Source organism: Tasmannia lanceolata, unplaced genomic scaffold (genome assembly GCF_043159265.1).
Source record: "Tasmannia lanceolata isolate RefF3 unplaced genomic scaffold, GAP_Taslan_0.1 ptg000012l, whole genome shotgun sequence".
NCBI classification, from domain to species: Eukaryota; Viridiplantae; Streptophyta; class Magnoliopsida; order Canellales; family Winteraceae; genus Tasmannia; species Tasmannia lanceolata.
Genome location: NW_027518689.1, coordinates 11,114,062 through 11,132,253, shown reverse-complemented (window position 1 = coordinate 11,132,253; position 18,192 = coordinate 11,114,062). Strand labels below are relative to the sequence as shown.

Genomic DNA, 18,192 nt, shown 5'->3' with positions numbered 1-18,192 from the left:
TCAAGCTAGATCAATACCCTAAAACACTCAAGATGATCCATAGAAATCTCCACATTAAAACCATCACCACGCGATCCAAAGTATAAAGACTGATAGATTTGAAGGAATCACAGCAAAATACCAGAAATCAAAAACCATTGAAGAAAAATCGAGAGAAACACGATGAGGATAAAATTAGCTGATCGAGAAAAGACAAACCCTAGAATCTAAGAACAAAGAGTATGATTTTCTAGGAAATCTTCAAATGAAGAGGAAGCCCTCTCTCTCTCCCATTTATTACTCTTTAAGCTTTAGCTAGGGTTTTCACGCGGTTTGTTGGACTTTATAAAAAGCACGATCTACGTACGTTTCAGGCAGTTGGCTTCAGACATACACATCCCCTCCAACGTTTTCGTACACGTCAGAAAATAGCGAATTTACCAAAAGCAAGTGGGCCCCCATTTTTTTTTGTAAAGGGAGAGGAGAGCTCGACTGTCATTTCTAAAATTTCATTTAACGCTTTTCATATATGCGAAACTCGCCTAAAACAGCGAATGGATAACGGTTTGGTGTTCGAGCGCAGGTAGCCCAACTGCGCTCGAGCGCAAAAACTCTTTTCTCTCTCTCTCTCTATGTATATATATATATATATATATATATATATATAGAAAAGAGTTTCTGCGCTCGAGCTCAGCCTAAGCTAGCTCAGAAACCACTACTCCCATAGTTAGTTGAGTCATCCAACCCATTTAGTTTAGGTTATGCTTAGGGTTATGGTTAGGGTTAGGGTTATGATTTGTAGAGGTTTAGAATGGATGGCTAGAAATTATGGTCTTTTAGATCGGATGGTTAGGATTATGGTATGGAGCTGGTTTGTTAGGAACACCCTATCTATGTGAGGTAGTGTAAAATGAATGGGTTGGATGAGTCAAACTACTATGGGAGATGGTGTATTCTAAGCTCTAGCTCAGAGAGAGGAAAGTGTTGGTGAGCTTAAGCGCCCCAATCACATGGGTCCCACATTTTCTGTGGTGATCCAAACCATTCATTTGCAAGGCCCTATCATAGATAGCGTGTGTACCAAAAATCAGCTCCATAGGATCATCCTAACCCCTCCATTTGTGGAGGACAAAAATGGGCAGATTTGTGGACAAATAATGTCTGTCCATTTTGACCTCCACAAATGGATGGGTTAGGATTATCCTATGGAGCTGATTTTTGGTACACACCCAATCTATGTAAGGGCCTTTCAAATGAATGTTTTGGATCATCCTAACAAAGTAGGCCCCAATGTGATTGGGCGCTTAAGCTCACCATAAGTTTGGTGAGCTTAAGCTCACCAACACTTTCCTCATATATATATATATATATATATATATATATATATATATATATATATATATATATATCGGAAAAGTGAGCGTACTCGGTCGAGTAGATAAGCTTATCTACTCAGTCGAGCTAAAACCAGTGGAGGCCCACATTGTTTGCTGGATCCAAACCATTCATTTGAAAGGCCCTTACCTACATAGGGTGTCCACATAAAATCAGATCCATAGGATCATCCTAACCCATCTAAATGTGGAGGGGAAAATGGGGAAAAATAGACATACAGTTTTTCCCTCCACTGTTGGATGGGTTAGGCTGATCCTATCGGGCTGATTTTTTGTGAACACCCTATCTAGGTAAGTACCTTTCAAATGAATGGTTTGGATCACCCCAAAAATGTGGGCCCCCACTGCTTTTAGCCGATTGAGTGGATAAGCTTATCTCCTTGACCGAGTACGCTCACTTTTCCCTATATATATATATATATATATATATACACAGAGAGAGAGAGAGAGAGAGAGAGAGACACACACACACACACACAAGAAGCAATAGTTTCCTTGAAATATATGAATCTTCAATTTCGGATTAAAATGCAAATATGTATAAGAGAAAGCAAAAGCATTTACACACACATTATATATGCACATATATATATATATATATATAGGGATTTGCTAGGGTCCATAGCAAAAGGAATTCCGCAGAATGTCTGTTGCATGAGAGAGCAGCCACCTCGTGAATAATGACAAAATTTGTTGAAAAGTGAGCCTTATGTGTCTGCTCGCTCATGCAACAGACGTTCCGCGAAATGCCTTTTGCGATGGACCCTAGCAAATCCCATATATGTGTGTGTGTGTGTGTGTGTGTGTGTGTGTGTGTGTGAGAGAGAGAGAGAGAGAGAGAGAGAAGTGTTCCTGCGCAGTGCGCAAGGAGTTATCTGCGCACTAGTGGCTTAAAAAGCCACTGATTGGTCGCTTTTTGTGGACCCCGCAAAGGTGGACCCGCCATACGAACCAATCGGTGGCTTTTTAAGCCACTAATGCGCAGGTAACTCCCTGCGCAGCTGCGCAGGAACACTTTTCTCATATATAAGAGTGTGCGCTCGACCGCACCAAGCTTAGGTGCGGTCGAGGACCAAAAACTCATGTGGGCCCACATTGTTAGGATGGCCCAAAGTATTCATTTGCAAGACCCCATCATAGATAGGGTGTGTACAAAAAATCAGCTCCATAGGATCATCCTAACCCATCCAAAAGTGGAGGGCAAAATGGACAGACACCGTTTGCCACAAATCTGCCCATTTTTGCCGTCCACTTTTGGAGGGGTTAGGATGATCCAATGGAGCTTATTTTTTGTACACACCCTATCTATGATAGGGCCTTGCAAATGAATGGTTTTGATCACTACAAAAAGTGTGGGACCCATGTGTTTTAGGCCCTCGACCGCACCTAAGCTTAGGTGCGGTCGACCGCACACTCTTATTCCTCTCTCTCTCTCTCTCTCTCTCTCTCTCTCTCTCTCTCTCTCTCTCTCTATATATATATATATATATATATATATATATTGTCTACAAGAAACAATAGTTTCCTTGAAATAGATGAGGTCTTCACTGGTTTCAGACGATATCCAACAAGGTTGAGATATAGAGTAATAAAATACATATAAGACACTATTCTGATATCCCAGCCTGGGTGTATCATGTGTGTCCATTTTTATTTTTTATTTTTTTCTTTAAAGGTAACCAAATCATGTGTGTACATTTTGATGCCTCAAACAATAAGCACGATGTGTGTCAATAAAGAGAGTACACATCGTGTTAACAAGTAATTAGCTTGAGGACAAACCAGGACTTTGCGTGTATTGGAGTAATAACTCTTCAACATGTTTCACTTTTCCTCTCGCACAAAGCTTGGCTAGAGCTGATTGTAGAGAATCTTTCCGAAGTAGAAGAAATTTTTCTGCATCACCTGCCGATACGATTGCCTATCGGAAACAATTCAAATTTAAAGGTCACATAAGTGCTCAAATAGACAGCTATAATTAACAGCACAACTAATAAAAGAAATCCATGCACTTGCTGACAAAAAGTGATTCCCATAAAATATTAATCATCTAAGTAAAAGATGAACCATATTAGTACTTCGGGCATTTAATGGTTACTACAGTGCAAGCAAAGTAGGGAAGTGTAGCTAAAAAGAAACACTTCCCGGCGATCTGCCCACAACTGAATTTCACTACGTGTAAAATCATTATTACTGTGGACAGTCTGTTGTTTATTATCTCCCTAGCGCTAGTCAAATATTGATGTCTTATCAACCAACTATTTTTGGGTATGAAAGCCTGTAAGCATCTTACCAATAGCTTGGAATCCATCAATTGCAATGCATTAAGTGACCTATTAAATGCTATCCAATTCATTCAATCATCTTCATTGTATTGCTTTACTGAGTTGAGAATCTACTTTATGTTTGCTCACCACATTAATTTGAGTGTTAGATTCGAAATCTACACAATTTGTCATCATTTTTGTTAGCAATGCCTATATTGCACCTGGTTTGTTCAGATATGGATGCTTTTATTTAGTAATTCAATAAATACTATTAGGGAATTGCAAGGGACCATCTCAGAAAGGCATTTCACGGCTGGCTGTTGCATGTGAGAGCAGCCACACAGGCTCACTTTTCAGCAGAGAAGTGCGACCTCAGCAACCCATCTGGTCTGACCTCTCGCTTGGATGGTTGACTCCCGCCGCCGACAGATGTCCCATGCCACGTTGTGTGAACAGCTATGCCTGAGACTTAATGAATTGTGATATAGCGCCGAATAAGCCACTGAGAGTAGGAGAGAAAATAGGGGGCCCTATACCATACATCCTGCTGCCTCGAGACGACTGCACGTTATAGCATAGCAGCAAGACAAAATGGAGGCGGAAACTAGAAAGCAAACTTGAACTTACGTGAGAGGCGCGCTAATAGGGGCCCCCATTAGTGCCCGTTATCCTTACTGTTCTCTCTGCTGGGGCCCCCTCCCATTGCTCTGGCCATAAGCTATGGCAGCTCCAGCACGTACCCATAGGGGCCCGCCCTGCGAGGCCAGAGTGGACTCAGCGGTCAGCCCCCATTCGAATGATGTTAGGGATGTTTCACTTTTGCCAGATCTAGAGAGATACTACGAGTCCTCCATCCCAGATTCCCTCGTCGCCCCCATCTGGTTCACCAGCACTACCGAAAACTCTCATGCTTACGTTACTTTGACTTATGTAAGTATTATCTCGGACCACGAAGACCCCAGTCGTGCTTCTAGTTTCCATTCCCATCATCATATTTAAGTTCGAAACTCCTCGTGCTCTGCCATAAGAACTTGGAGTCCGTATCATGGTGAAGGTAAGGTAACGCTGAGATTCCTGCTCAAAAAACTGACCGAACGTGTTCAAGTTATTGGCTCGTCTCACCCGGCAGGCCGGCAGCATTCATAAGTCGCTGGTTCAACTATCCCTCGGAGACACGGTTGAAAAGTGCCATGCATGCAACGGGCTATGCCAACCATTACTTATGAGGGCAGTTGCATCCGTCCCATCGCAAGCACCTACAATGTCATGAACACATTGGTTTACCCTTTTTTCTTTGGTATTTCAACGGACGGTAGCCCCTCCAACAAGAAAAGGTAGAAATATGGAAACTTCTCTGCCATTTGGATCAGAGAATTTATGGAGGAAATCAGGTTTAAAATTTCCAGACACTGCACGATTATATAGCCAAATGGAATACGCCGCGCCTAAAATCATCCCAAGCACTGCTAATATGGCTACTAAGCTATTTCTTTGGAAAGCTCCTACTGAGATGGGATATTCCCCGATAAAGCTGCTAGTACTAGGTGAACTCATATTGGCCAAAGTGGAAGAGAAGGAAATGGTAGGGAGATTCGAAAATGGTAGGGAGATTCGGCATGGTGCTCACTGAACCTCCGTAATATCCAACCCCACACAGGCTCACTTTTCAGTAGATTTTGTCTTATTCATTTAATTCATCTGAGGTGGCTGCTCTCACATGCAACAGCCAGCTGCGAAATGCCTTTCTGAGATGGTCCCTTGCAAATCCCATACTATTTATCCAATTTTTCTCATTCATTTACGTGTTGACAATGAAATTATTTTGGCTGCAACATTATCATTAATGAGATGACTGCCCACTTGAGCCATGCTTTCTTTGTCACAAAAGAGATTCTAGTTTGGGATTTTATTTTATTTTATTTTTTGTTAGGATTTATTTCTATTTTATGGATATTTTATAAGCATACATGTGCGTGGGGGCTGTCCACATCACCTAGGACCCACAAATCCCATACCCTTTATTGCCTCTTTGTCTCTTTACATCACCATAGCCCACATGACCTCTTTAAGCTTTATAACCTGATTGGTGGGCAATAGGGACCACCACTTAAACTCTCCTCACACCCTCATATAAAAAGCTGAGGGAGAAGAAGCCCTAATAACTTTTGGACGGGTGAACTCCCTGAGTCAGCGCCCAACCCCTCAACCCGCCTCCGGTCTCATGTTTTTCTCTTCCTCCCCCCTTTTCATGTTTTTCTCTCCTTCCTCACTTTTCTTCCGTCGCCTCCAACTTCTCTCTCGTATTCTCCTCTACTCTCTCTTTCTCCCCTTCTTTCTCCTTCCTCTTTCTCTCCTCCCATCTCCTCTCTCTTATTTCTCTTCCCCATCTTTTCCCCACTTTCTTTTCTTTATTGACCGTCCTGCAAACTGCACGTTTGTCAATAAAAGTCCTAGGGACTGTTCATCCCAGCCACATCTCCCATCATTCTCCTTTGCCCCTTTGATTTCCCCCACCTCTTTCCTCGTCTGTCGAAACTCAACCTTGCATTTTGGTGCAGCCAAAAGCCCCTCCAGCCCCTGCTATACTTTCTTTTACCACCTGGCTGTTAATCCAGCAGATTACAGCCCATCACCCCATACTTTCCTCATTCCCTCCCCAACTTCTCTTCCTTTCTTCCCATCTTGAGTATCTCTATTGAACATCGGGGCTACCTCTCTGATTTCTTACCGTTCACACTATTTATATTGCTGTTCATAATCATATTCCTCCTACTTTTTAATACCACAGATGCTCACACACACATCCCATCATATTTCTCTCCGTTGGTACGCTATATAGGTAATTGGAGCAGTCCTCGTGCGGATTGGGCTACGGCTACTTCACCACAATTCTTGGGCCTCCTTTTAGCGGGATTTGATATCAATTCACCCATCACCGGCGTGGTTTTAAATTTGCACCGAAACCAACACGAGACAACTGAAATATTTTGTTTTCACCCCACGTAAACCGAAACCGAAACCGAAATGACCGAAATGCATAAACAAAAATAGTAAGTGTAACAGTGGTATGCTATATCAGTGTGTCTTACATAATTCTATTTATATGACTTGCATGTGAAATGTAGTGCATGTGTTACGTATAAATATTTATATGAATTACATATGAAATTTGGTATGTAGTAAATTATCAGACATGGTGGAGAGTGCATGTCACTAAGTTTTTTATGTTTTTAAGCAATTATGGATGGTTGTCTTGCTTATGTGTCTATTATGTATTTGTGCTTATTTAACATTTCATGAATTTTCATCATTAAATTCTATATTTGCAGCGATAAAAAATTCCATCATTTGAATATATTTCCGTGATTTTATAGGATTTCTTCTGAAATTTCCAATCGAAACCAAAACATTTCCATTTCCATGGTGACCGAAACCAAAACCGAACCCAAAATTTAAAACTTTGATAACTGGGTGAGATCCACTTCATCACAGCCATTGAGACTGTCCAATCTGATTTTCTTGCAATATCACTCTTGGATCAGCCCCCACATAACCCGTTCCCAATCTGGGGCCTTTATTACAGCTTAGTTAATTGTTAGACCCTAATAGTATATTGTTTCTAGTCATTTTCAGACTGTAGACATTTTATTTGATTCATTGCCCATTATTATAAAACCTTAATTTCTTGGTGTGTGACTATTTATTTGCATGGCTTCTTGGGAATAAACTTTTTGCTCACAATGAAATATTGCATGTGAAGACTATCACACATGATATCACCCCAAAAGTTTAATCTGATTTTTGGAATTGAGAACCCTTATTTTAACTTGAAGGTTGGTCACTTTTGCTCCCAAGTTCCCCAAGAAAACCGGCAAACCTAATGTTTGCACCAATTAAGAATGAAAAAATTAGAATGAAAAAATTAGAATGAAAAAACGAGGACAATGGAAAAATTGAATGGACAGTTCCAAGTTAAATGTGTAAAGAAATAACCTTCCCAAAGAGAATGTCATAAATAATAATGTACACCAGTTCCTCTTGTCTCTGCAAGAAGAAAAGCAAGAGTAAGTACCAAAAATAAATGATAAATATCTAAACTACAAATGGAAGGCCTTCTCACAACTACCAAAAATAAATGATAAATATCTAAAATACAAATGGAAGGCCTTCTTGCAACTAATAAAAATAAATGATAAATATCTATACTACAAATGGAAGGCCCTAATATACTTGAATAGGAAGCAAATGCGCAAACACAATGATTAGAAAGAAGTTACAAATTGTCATTGGAGAAATAACAGCATATCTAATAAGAAAAATGCATGGTAGCACTGTTGCTACATATCACCTTGGAAGATACAATTATATTCTAGACAAATGTCGAAAAATGTTCTTAATACCTTCCACTTGCCATTCAGAATTTTTGTAGACGCTAAAACATCCTTTAGAAGTGGAAGATCTAAGTGACAAAGAAACAAACCAACAGTTAGATGTCAAACTTTTACATCCCAATTTTTCTTTGGAAAAAAACAAGCTGATTCCAATGCCTAGAAGCACATGCTAATGTTGTCAAAAACAAAGTTTGAAAAGTTGCGTACTGATCTAGAACTAGATTTCCTTCTACAAAACTTTATCTATTCCTTTTCAAGCCCCAATTGCCATGCTTTCTTCCACTTGGAAATTTAAACAATTGTAGAAACACATGTCAATCATGGCCAAATGACCTTGTGGAACCATGAAACATGAGTAAAGGTTATTTTATCAAGGGAAACATTAAAATGTTTATTAACATCATGGTTTTAAATTTCCACCGAAACTGACACGAAACAACTAAAATGTTTCCGTTTCCATCCCTACCGAAACTGAAACTGAAACGACCAAAATGCATAAACCAAAATTGTTAGTGTAATAGTGGTATACTATAACAACGTGTTATATAATTAAATTTATATGAATTGCATGAGAAACATGGTGCATGTATTATGTATAGATATTATATGAATTACATGTGAAATTTGGTAAGAACTAAATTATCATACATGCATGACAGTGCATATTACTGGGTGCTCAATGTTTTTAAACTATTTTGGATGGTTTTCTTACTTATGTGATGGTTTGTAAGTATGTATTTGTGCTTATTCTAGCATTTCCTAGAGTTTTATCTTTAAATTCTATCTTTAGCACATATTTCTGTGATTTTACAGAATTTTCATCAAAATTTCCAACCGAAATTTAAAACTTGATTGCTTAAGGAAAGTTATATATAAGAGAAAAAAAATTATAACTTAAGCATGTAGTTCCAAATCATCAGGATAGTACGTTGAACATTTTCTAGTATGGCCTACTGTAAGCCCAAGGCCAACCTTGGCAATCTTCTAGGTTATGTTTTGATGATTCCAAATACCATTTGACTCTTTATACTAATTAGCTGTACTAATGTGTTTTGTGGTTTTTCTTTCTTTTTTTTTTGAACGGTAAAGATATCATTAATCAAACTAATGTGTTTTGTGTTAGTTGAAAACCCAATTAAAGATCAAAGTCAAGGTGGCATGGACCAAAATTAATGATCAATGGAGCCAAAAGAAAGTGATGAAGATACAAGAAGATGAGAGGAAGACTTGAAGAAGTTATCATTAATGAAACTAATGTGTTTTGTGTTAGTTGAAAACCCTATTAAAGATCAAATTCAAGGTGGCATGGACCAAAATTAATGATCAATGGAGCCAAAGGAAAGTGATGAAGATACAAGAAGATGAGAGGAAGACTTGAAGAAGAAGATCTAAGTCAAGTCTTAGAGTATAGATTGTAAAATCTAATCCCTCATGTACTATCACATTAAGGCACTCAAAAGGGATTTAAATTATCTTAAATGAACCAAAGAAATCAAGTGGATCAAAGCCCAAGAACCAAAGCGAGCTTAAAATGGAAAAAAAAAAAACCTAAATTGGCTTGACCAAAGGCTACATCTTATGGATAATGGCTCTAGGGGATTTTCAAATAATTTTAAAATCATTTTAAATTCACGAAATTATGGAGAAAGAAAGAAAAGAAGGAAAAGAAAACGATGAAGGAAGAAAGTGAAGAAGAGGAAGATGTCTAGTGCTACAACTGCAAGAAGAGTGGCCATATCAAGCCCAATTTCCCCCTCAACAAGACTTCGACAAAAGACAAGGAAAAGAAAGAGAAGAAGCATAAGAAAGTGATGTGCACAACTTGGGATGACCTTGGAAGGAAAGCACCATCAATCTCGAGTGGAGAAGAAGAAAATGCAAAAATATGCTTCAGGGGAATCACCCATGAAGATGAAGAAACAAGTACTGATATTGAAAATGAAATAACTTATGATGAATTAGTAATTGCTATGAATAAACAAATTTCAAAAATTGAAGTTTTAAGAAAATCCCTTTCAAAAATTTCAAAAGAACTTGAGGATTTACAGAAAAATTACCGCTTGACTTCTTCCAAATTAAAGAAGAAAATGAAGGGTTAAATCATGATTTTTTGTCAATAAATTAAAGTTAAAGAATTAAAAAGTGATAATGAAAAATTAATCAATGAATTAAAAAAGGGAAAAACAAGGAGTAAATAAGGTCTTGAAAATTAAAACAATGAGCTTATCAAACAAATTCAAAGATTTGAGAAAAGAAAATGAAAACCTAAGAATATGTCTAAACAAATTTATAAATGGTGATCCAATTAATGAAAATGGACCCAAGGGAACATGGGATCCAAAAACCCCAACTTAAACTCATCTTTTGTATTTATTTTTTATTTTTTTGGATGGTAAAAAAAATACAAAAGATGAGTTTAAGCTGGGGTTTTTGGAACTGAAAATCATTCAAAAGTATTTATCTAGATTTAGAGGTTAAAAGCTAAATTGGTAAAATATACTAAATCTGAAATGAAAATATAAAATTGAAAATCATTCAAAATTTTTAATTAATCCCAAGGTTCAACCTTAAAAAGGAATATCACTCAAAATCCTTGGAGAAAATGAAAAATTCAAAACCCCTCACAAATTATCTTTTTTAAAAAGAAATGGGAGCTCTAGAGTCAGACCATTCATCATCATTTAAACCCCATGATATTTTTGAAAAACTCTCACCCCAAATTTTTGTTGATGACAAAGGGGGAGAGAAATTGAATGATATGATTTTAAAGCAAAGTATTTTTAAAAGGGGATTTTGATTGCTTTAAAACATTTATCTAGGGGGAGCTAAATGGCAAATCATCTTGTGTTTGCATAATAAAAAGTGGGGACATTTTAAGCTCAAGAGTTCAACCTTGGCAATCCTCAAGGATATGTTTTTGATGATTCTAAACACCATTTGGCTCTTTATACTAGTTAGTTGTACTAATGTGTTTGTGCTGGTTGAAGACCCCATTAAAGATCAAAGTCAAGGTGGCATGGATCAAAGGCATAGACCAAAATTGAAGATTAATGGAGCCAAAGGAAAGTGATAGAGATACATGAAGATGAGAGAAAGACTTGAAGAAATAGATCAAATTTGAAGATCCAAGTCAAGTGGAGTATAGAATTATAGATTGTAAAATCTAATCCCTCATGTAATATCTCATAAAGGCACTCAACAAAGGTTTAAAATATGTTAAATGAGCCAAAGAAATCAAGTGGACCAAAGCCCAAAGAGAGCTCAACATGTAAAAGAACCAAAATTGACACTTGCTTGGTTGACCAAAGGTCATTATCTTATGGATATTGGCACTAGAGAATTTTTTAAATAATTTTAAAAAATTATTTTTAACAGAAAGTAGACTCCCTTAGCATTCCGGTATGCATAAGATCATCAAAATCCAATAAGAAACAAGGGAGATATGAATTTTCGACGTTAACTGCACTAAACAAAAAATTCTGAAATTGCTGCTTTGGTCGACCAAAGGCTGGTCGATTAACCGAGTCGGTCAACCGAAGCAGTGCTTGGTCGACCAAACATTAATTTTCAGTAACGACCACCTACTCGGTCGACCGAAGAACGACCGGTTTGCCCGTTGGAGCCTAGTAATGGCTAGTTTTGAGCCCCTGAATCTTGAAGCAACACTCTTAAGACTTATTTGAACATATATTTGAGTGAGATACCCCCTTGTGCCTTTATTTGATCATTGTTTCAGCGATTAGATATAGGATTTACTTGAAATCTTTCTTGTCTTTATTTGTCAGAGCTTTCATTGTAAATTTGCCCTTGTGAAGTCCATAATTCATCATCTTTGTACCTTGGTGGAGGGCACCGTATCAACTCACAAGGTCAACCTTAGGGGTAAAGCTTGGATTCATGTTCGAGGCACGGATTCAACCTTGGGGATCAAAGGCTTGTAACGGTTTGAACTTCACCCATAAGAAGTCATAGTGAAGCCACAAAAGGGGGATATCTTCATGAGAATGGATGTAGGCCGGTATTGAGCTGAACCACTATAAAATTGGGGCACTATGTCCTACTCTCTCTTTTATCTTCTTGTGCATTTAATTTTATCTTACAAGTTCTGAATGGGTAATTTTTTCTTGCTTTAATTGCTTAAATATTTTCAAGAGGACAAAAGTTGTATACACGCACATGCATACACACACACACACACACACACACACACACACACACACACACACACACACCAGTAAAACAACTCGTGTGATGCACGGGGCGGCGAAGAAAAATTAAATGAATCATAAAAAGATGCCCTAAGATGATTTAAAAAATATAGCATAAATTGTTGATATATTTGATTACCCATGTGTAAAGTGTAGTCTTAGTTTGAAAGTATTGGATATGAGGGTTCAAAAGGCAAGAGAGAAATGAAATGATAAGTTTGATTAATTTAATCTGTCAGAAACTACATTGGAACAACCTATATTGAAGTACTGTATCTCAACACTAAAGAAGAATTGGTGAAACTAATGCAAAAAGAATTTAGTCAAACACAAAGAAATAAAAAAACTGAAAATCAATGGAAAAGCAGAAATTCTAATCTAATCAGAAGCATTAGTCCATAATCAAATATAAAATATATTTCCTACTGAGATCAAAGCTCAAGTGAGAAGGAATGAAAAGAAATGGAAAGCTTAAATAAATTTCTGCCTTGGATTTTTAAATATAGATATACATCCAATCAATGTTGTATTCACATAACCAAAATACCCATATTCTATGATTTTCCAATAACTAAATGACAGCTATCTCAAGCCGAAAAGAAAAAAGAAAAATTAAAACACAACTAATTCGGTAAACTATATACCCTCTGTTTTGGATTTTTGATAACCAATTGTGGGTCTAAAATTGATTATTGGACTTAAAATTTCACGTACATTTGAAGTCAAAAAATCAGCTTTGCACTTGCAATCGGTTCTCAAAATTCAAACCAAACAGGGCTTTAATGAACATAAAAGTTATGGCAGTTCAATTCATAGGAGTTGTAGAAGTTGATCAATGCCTTTTCTCGTTTGCAATAGATCAGCACCGGATGATTCCTGTTATTTGGAGACATAAAAAAGAGATGCATGGAACCCCACCGGGATTCTAAGATTGGCATAGCAGGTAAAGAGTGTGTAATTGATAAAAATTTCACACAAATCGCCACTGAATGAGAACCTAACATCATGTAAACATCACATTTCATTTCCAACCAAACATTGCACAAAGAAATTGCACAGGATATAAAACCAAATGATTAAGAAACAATTCTATTATAAGGTCATGTGTAATGGATCTATGCTCTCACACTCTACTGTTGGGCATTTTTTCGAACAGGTGGCAACTGTCGACAGAAGTTGCATCCCAAATAAAACCCTATGAAACTAAAACATAAGAGACACAATAAAAATATAACCCAGCAACTCGGAGATTCTAGAGTAAATTTCTTCACATCTAATCAACTATGACCAAGCAAATAAATCAGAGAATCCGGAGTCTATTGCATGTTTCTAACGCACTGGTCAGAAAAGAGCTACAAACAGAATCAGCACAAAACACTAATCCCAAGCCCTAATGAAGAAAACTAAACACAAATGAAAATGGGAAAAAAAGAAATAGAGATAAGCCTGATCTTGATTATTGTTAAGAACCTCTTTTATCCTGAGAACCTTCGGTTGTGATGCTATCCACTTTGCCCTATTCCCAATTCAAAGCTTGCCTGAAGGTAACTACTAAACAACATGAAGAAAGCAAACCCAAAAAAAAAACCCTCTATTCCTCCACGGCTCGTCACAATGTAGGAGAAGAGATTGGCGTCGTCCCAACTGCCAAGTCCTTGCAAAAAATATGGATCATAGATGGAAGAGAGGGAAGGATACGTGTTTGGTTAAGCAGAGTAGTTGCTGAGAGAGGAGAAAATATCTCTGACGAGAGAGACTCGGAGATAACTAAACAAGGAGGCCCTATTTTGCCCTTCCATATATTCATAGATGGATGTAGCAGCAGAGTGGTAAATAAGGAAGTATAAATTTTTTGAGGGGTAGAATTGTAATAGATGGATGGAGGGGAATGGCCTGACGTGTTAAATTCACAGAATTTAGGAAGAAATTCAAAAAACTCCCCATTTTCTCTTCTGCTATATATATATATATATATATATATATATATATATATATATATATAGAGGAAAGTGTTTCTACTCGGTCCCCTAGATAAGCTTATCTACTCCTCCCTTTAAAAAAATACAGTGGGCCCACGCTGTTTGGATGATCCAAAGCATTCATTTGATAGGTCTTAACATAGATAGGGTGTGCCCAAAAAATCAGCACCAAAGGGTCATCCTAGCCCTTCGTTTTGTAGTGCCTTGTGGTGCCCAGAATGGACCCATATAAACGTCCACGTTTATATGCGTCCATTTTGGACACGGTGTGCCCAACAAAATGAAGGGCTAGGATGACCCTTTGGTGCTAATTTTTTGGGCACACCCTATCTATGTTAAGACCTATCAAATGAATGCTTTGGATCATCCAAACAGCGTGGGCCCACTGTATTTTTTTAAAGGGAGGAGTAGATAAGCTTATCTAGGGGACCGAGTAGAAACACTTTCCTCATATATATATATATATATATATATATATATATATATATATATATATATATATATATATAGAGGAAAGTGAAGCTACACCGCCGGTGTAGCTAACTTAGCTACACCGCCGGCTTAAAATACAATGGGCCCACATTGTTTTGGTGATCCAAACCATTCATTTGATTGGCCCTCACATAGATAGGGTGTCCACCAAAAATCAGCTCCATAGGATCATCCCAACCCTTCAAACTGTGGAGGCAAAAATGGACAAATTTGTGAAGGTTTTTACACATTCATTTTTGCCTCCACAAATCGTAGGGTTGGGATGATCCTATGGAGCTGATTTTTGGTGGACACCCTATCTATGTGAGGGCCAATCAAATGAATTCTTTGGATCACCAAATCAATGTGGGCCCATTGTATTTTAAGCCGGCGGTGTAGCTAAGTTAGCTACATTGGCGGTGTAGCTTCACTTTCCTCATATATATATATATATATATCAATCAAATTTCAGCTTTGCTTGGCTTGGCTTGGCTTGAAGATATCCTAAATCTTTCAAAACTCAACTCAACTCAACAAAGCCTTTGTCCCAAACTGGTTGGGGTCGGCTGAATGAATCCTTTAGAAAAATTTCAATCCTAGATCTTTCAAAATCAAAAAATGATGAGGAAATGAAGATGCCCAACACGATGAACCCATGGATCATCTCAAGAATTATAAGAAAATGTCATATTCAACTACTAAACAGCATTCACTGCACCACCCTCAATATAAAGTATCAAAGAAGCAACCTCTCCTAGCTTGAAACTATGCCCAAGAAGGTCTGCTTCAATAGCGTTCACGATGCCTGCCGAAGACACATAAGAAAACACGAGCTCACCATCAATATTTGGAAAGAAAACACTGAAACTGACCAACCCAAGTTGCATATACTACTTCATGATAGTCAAGGTTTACCAACCACAAAGAAGACCCCTCCATACATCTTTCAATCTATGATTTGGCCGACACTTCGAATTTATTGCTGACACCAGTGTCGTGTCGTGTCAGACATGACACCCGTGTCGACACTCCTTTAGACACTTTTAAGTGTACTGGTAGTAGTGTCAGTAACTTTGTGTATGATTGTGCCACTATTTCTAGATTTTTAGGGGTTTCCATGTCAGATACCCCGTATCCGTGTCAAAACTCAGCACACAAATCAGTGTCCACAAATCATGATGACATTTTCTTTCTATTTTAGCCGTGTCCCCGTTTCTAAATTTGGGAGTTTGCCGTGTCGACACGCGACACTCGTGTCCGTGTCCACAAATCATAGCTTTCAATGTAACATAGGTGAGAAGCCCTTTAAATGGCACCAACCAATTCCTAGATAAACTGTCCAATGGAAACCTTCTGAAACACGATTGTGAAGTTGTATCCTACAACTTCCAGAATGATAGTTCCAACCACATCCCAATTATCTATATAGTAGCAACAGAAATTAAAAGTTTCCCACAATACCACAATATTAAAGAGCATACTGTGTGCCAAAAGCACTTGGGTTTCTTGTTATTGACACCTCATTGCCACGAGTTCCAGGCATGAAACAAAGATTTCACAAAAGATAAATCCCAAGAGACACAAACCAAATTAGGAAAGGAATGATATAGCTGTTGGAAATTTGTGCCCCTGCAAGGAATCGCTCCTTGATAATTGTTGTTGAAGAGTAGGAGTGATTTTTTGTAATTATCTTAAATCATTTTCCATGTTTACCCTTGCTTACTTATAATCAACAATACTTCAAGTAAATATGTAACAAGCTCTCTTTTCCGTGAAAGTTTTTTGCAATCAAGAATTTTGTTTTTGTTTTTTTTAAATGAGATTTTACTAAAACAATATGTTAGATGTATGTATATGCCTAAGGGCATAATGGTCATGTGCACTATTCTCTCTTTATATAAATACATAAGTGAGGGGGAGTTTTTCCCTAACTCACTTTTCTCCTCTTCATCTTCTCTTCAACATGGTATCAAAGCCCAACGGTTTTGATCCCCTAGAGACCACCATCGTCGCCCCTCCCTCTCTCTCTCTCTCTCTCTCTCTCTCTCTCTCTCTCTCTCTCTCTCCACCATTGGCGTTATTTATCTTTTTATACTTTAACACTCTCCCGCATGTGTGGCCCACTTGGCAAACACGTGGCACATGTGGTCCCACTTTGGGCCGACCATCACATGTGGATTTTTTGCTATCCAGGAGGTTTTAACTTCGAGACCTTTGGCTCTGATACCATGTTAGAAACTTACTGACTTCTCCAAAAGCTTAAGCTGTTAGAGAAGGGGCAGTATTTAATCTTTATATTTAACACTCCCCCGCACATGTGGCCCACTTGGCAAACACGTGGCACATGTGGTCCCACTTTGGGCCGACCATCGCATGTGGATTTTTTTACTATCTGGGAGGTTTGAACTCGAGACCTTTGGCTCTAATACCATGTTAACTTACCAGCTTAAGCTTTTGGAGAAGTTGGTAAGTTAACATGGTATCAAAGCCAAAGGCCTCGAGTTCAAACCTCCCAGATAGCAAAAAAGTCCACATGCGATGGTCGGCCCAAAGTGGGACCACATGTGCACCATGTTTGCCAAGTGGGCCACACGTGCGGGGGAGTGTTAAAGTATAAAAGATAAAAGATAAATAGCGCCTTTCTCCAACAGCTTAAGCTTTTGGAGAAGTTGGTAAGTTAACACCTTTTGGAGAAGTCGGTAAGTTTCTAACATGGTATCAGAGCCAAAGGTCTCGGGTTCAAACCTCCCCGATGTCAAAAAAAAAATCCACATGCAATGGTCAGCCCAAGGTGGGACCACATGTGCCACGTGCTTGCCAAGTGGGCCACAGGTCAGGCGGAGTGTTAAAGTATAAAAGATAAATAACGCCTTTCTCCAACAGCTTAAGCTTTTGGAAAAATTGGTATGTTAACATGGTATCAAGTCTCTAGTTCAAACCTCCCCGATGTCAAAAAACCAATCCACATGCAATGGTCTGCCCAAGGTGGGACCACATGTGCCACGTGTTTGCCAAGTGGGCCACACGTGAGGGGATGGGCTTTATCGTCTGGACTGTGACCCTCCCCATGCCATTTTGCACAGCTCCATCGACACCTATCAGTGGCACTATCGTCTTGGTCATCCTTGCCTTGAGCGGTTACGGCGGACATCTATTATTTCTTCACATGTTCAGTCTTTTCAAAGCGAGGCCTGTGAAGTTGGAAAACAACATCGCGTGTCCTTTCCTTCTAGGCCTGTTAGTCGGGCCACGTACCCTTTTGATTTAGTGCATTTGGATGTATGGGTCCCGAGCGGACTACCTCTATGTTTGGACATCGATATTTTATTATCTTTATTGATGATTATTCACGCATGACTTGGCTTTATTTACTTAAGGATCATTCAGAAGTTTTCTCTGTTTTTCGTACTTTTCATGCTAAAGTTACCAATCAATTTAATTGTACTCTCAAATGTCTTCGCACTGATAATGCACGGGATTTCTCCAAATCACATGGCTTTGAT

General features: G+C 38.3%; 1 protein-coding gene across 2 annotated transcripts in view; it reads right to left on the bottom strand.

Annotated features, from left to right (window-relative positions):
- LOC143887619 (S-adenosyl-L-methionine-dependent methyltransferases superfamily protein) overlaps positions 1-18,192 on the bottom strand; it is a 111,015-nt gene that overhangs the window by 80,657 nt on the left and 12,166 nt on the right. For both annotated transcript variants that reach the window (XM_077391726.1, XM_077391727.1), the window contains exons 2-4: positions 8,041-8,099; positions 7,634-7,684; positions 3,156-3,294 (exon numbers count right to left, since the gene is read on the bottom strand). In XM_077391726.1, the coding sequence (XP_077247841.1) occupies positions 3,156-3,294; positions 7,634-7,684; positions 8,041-8,099 (249 nt within the window). The remainder of the gene's footprint in view (positions 1-3,155; positions 3,295-7,633; positions 7,685-8,040; positions 8,100-18,192) is intronic.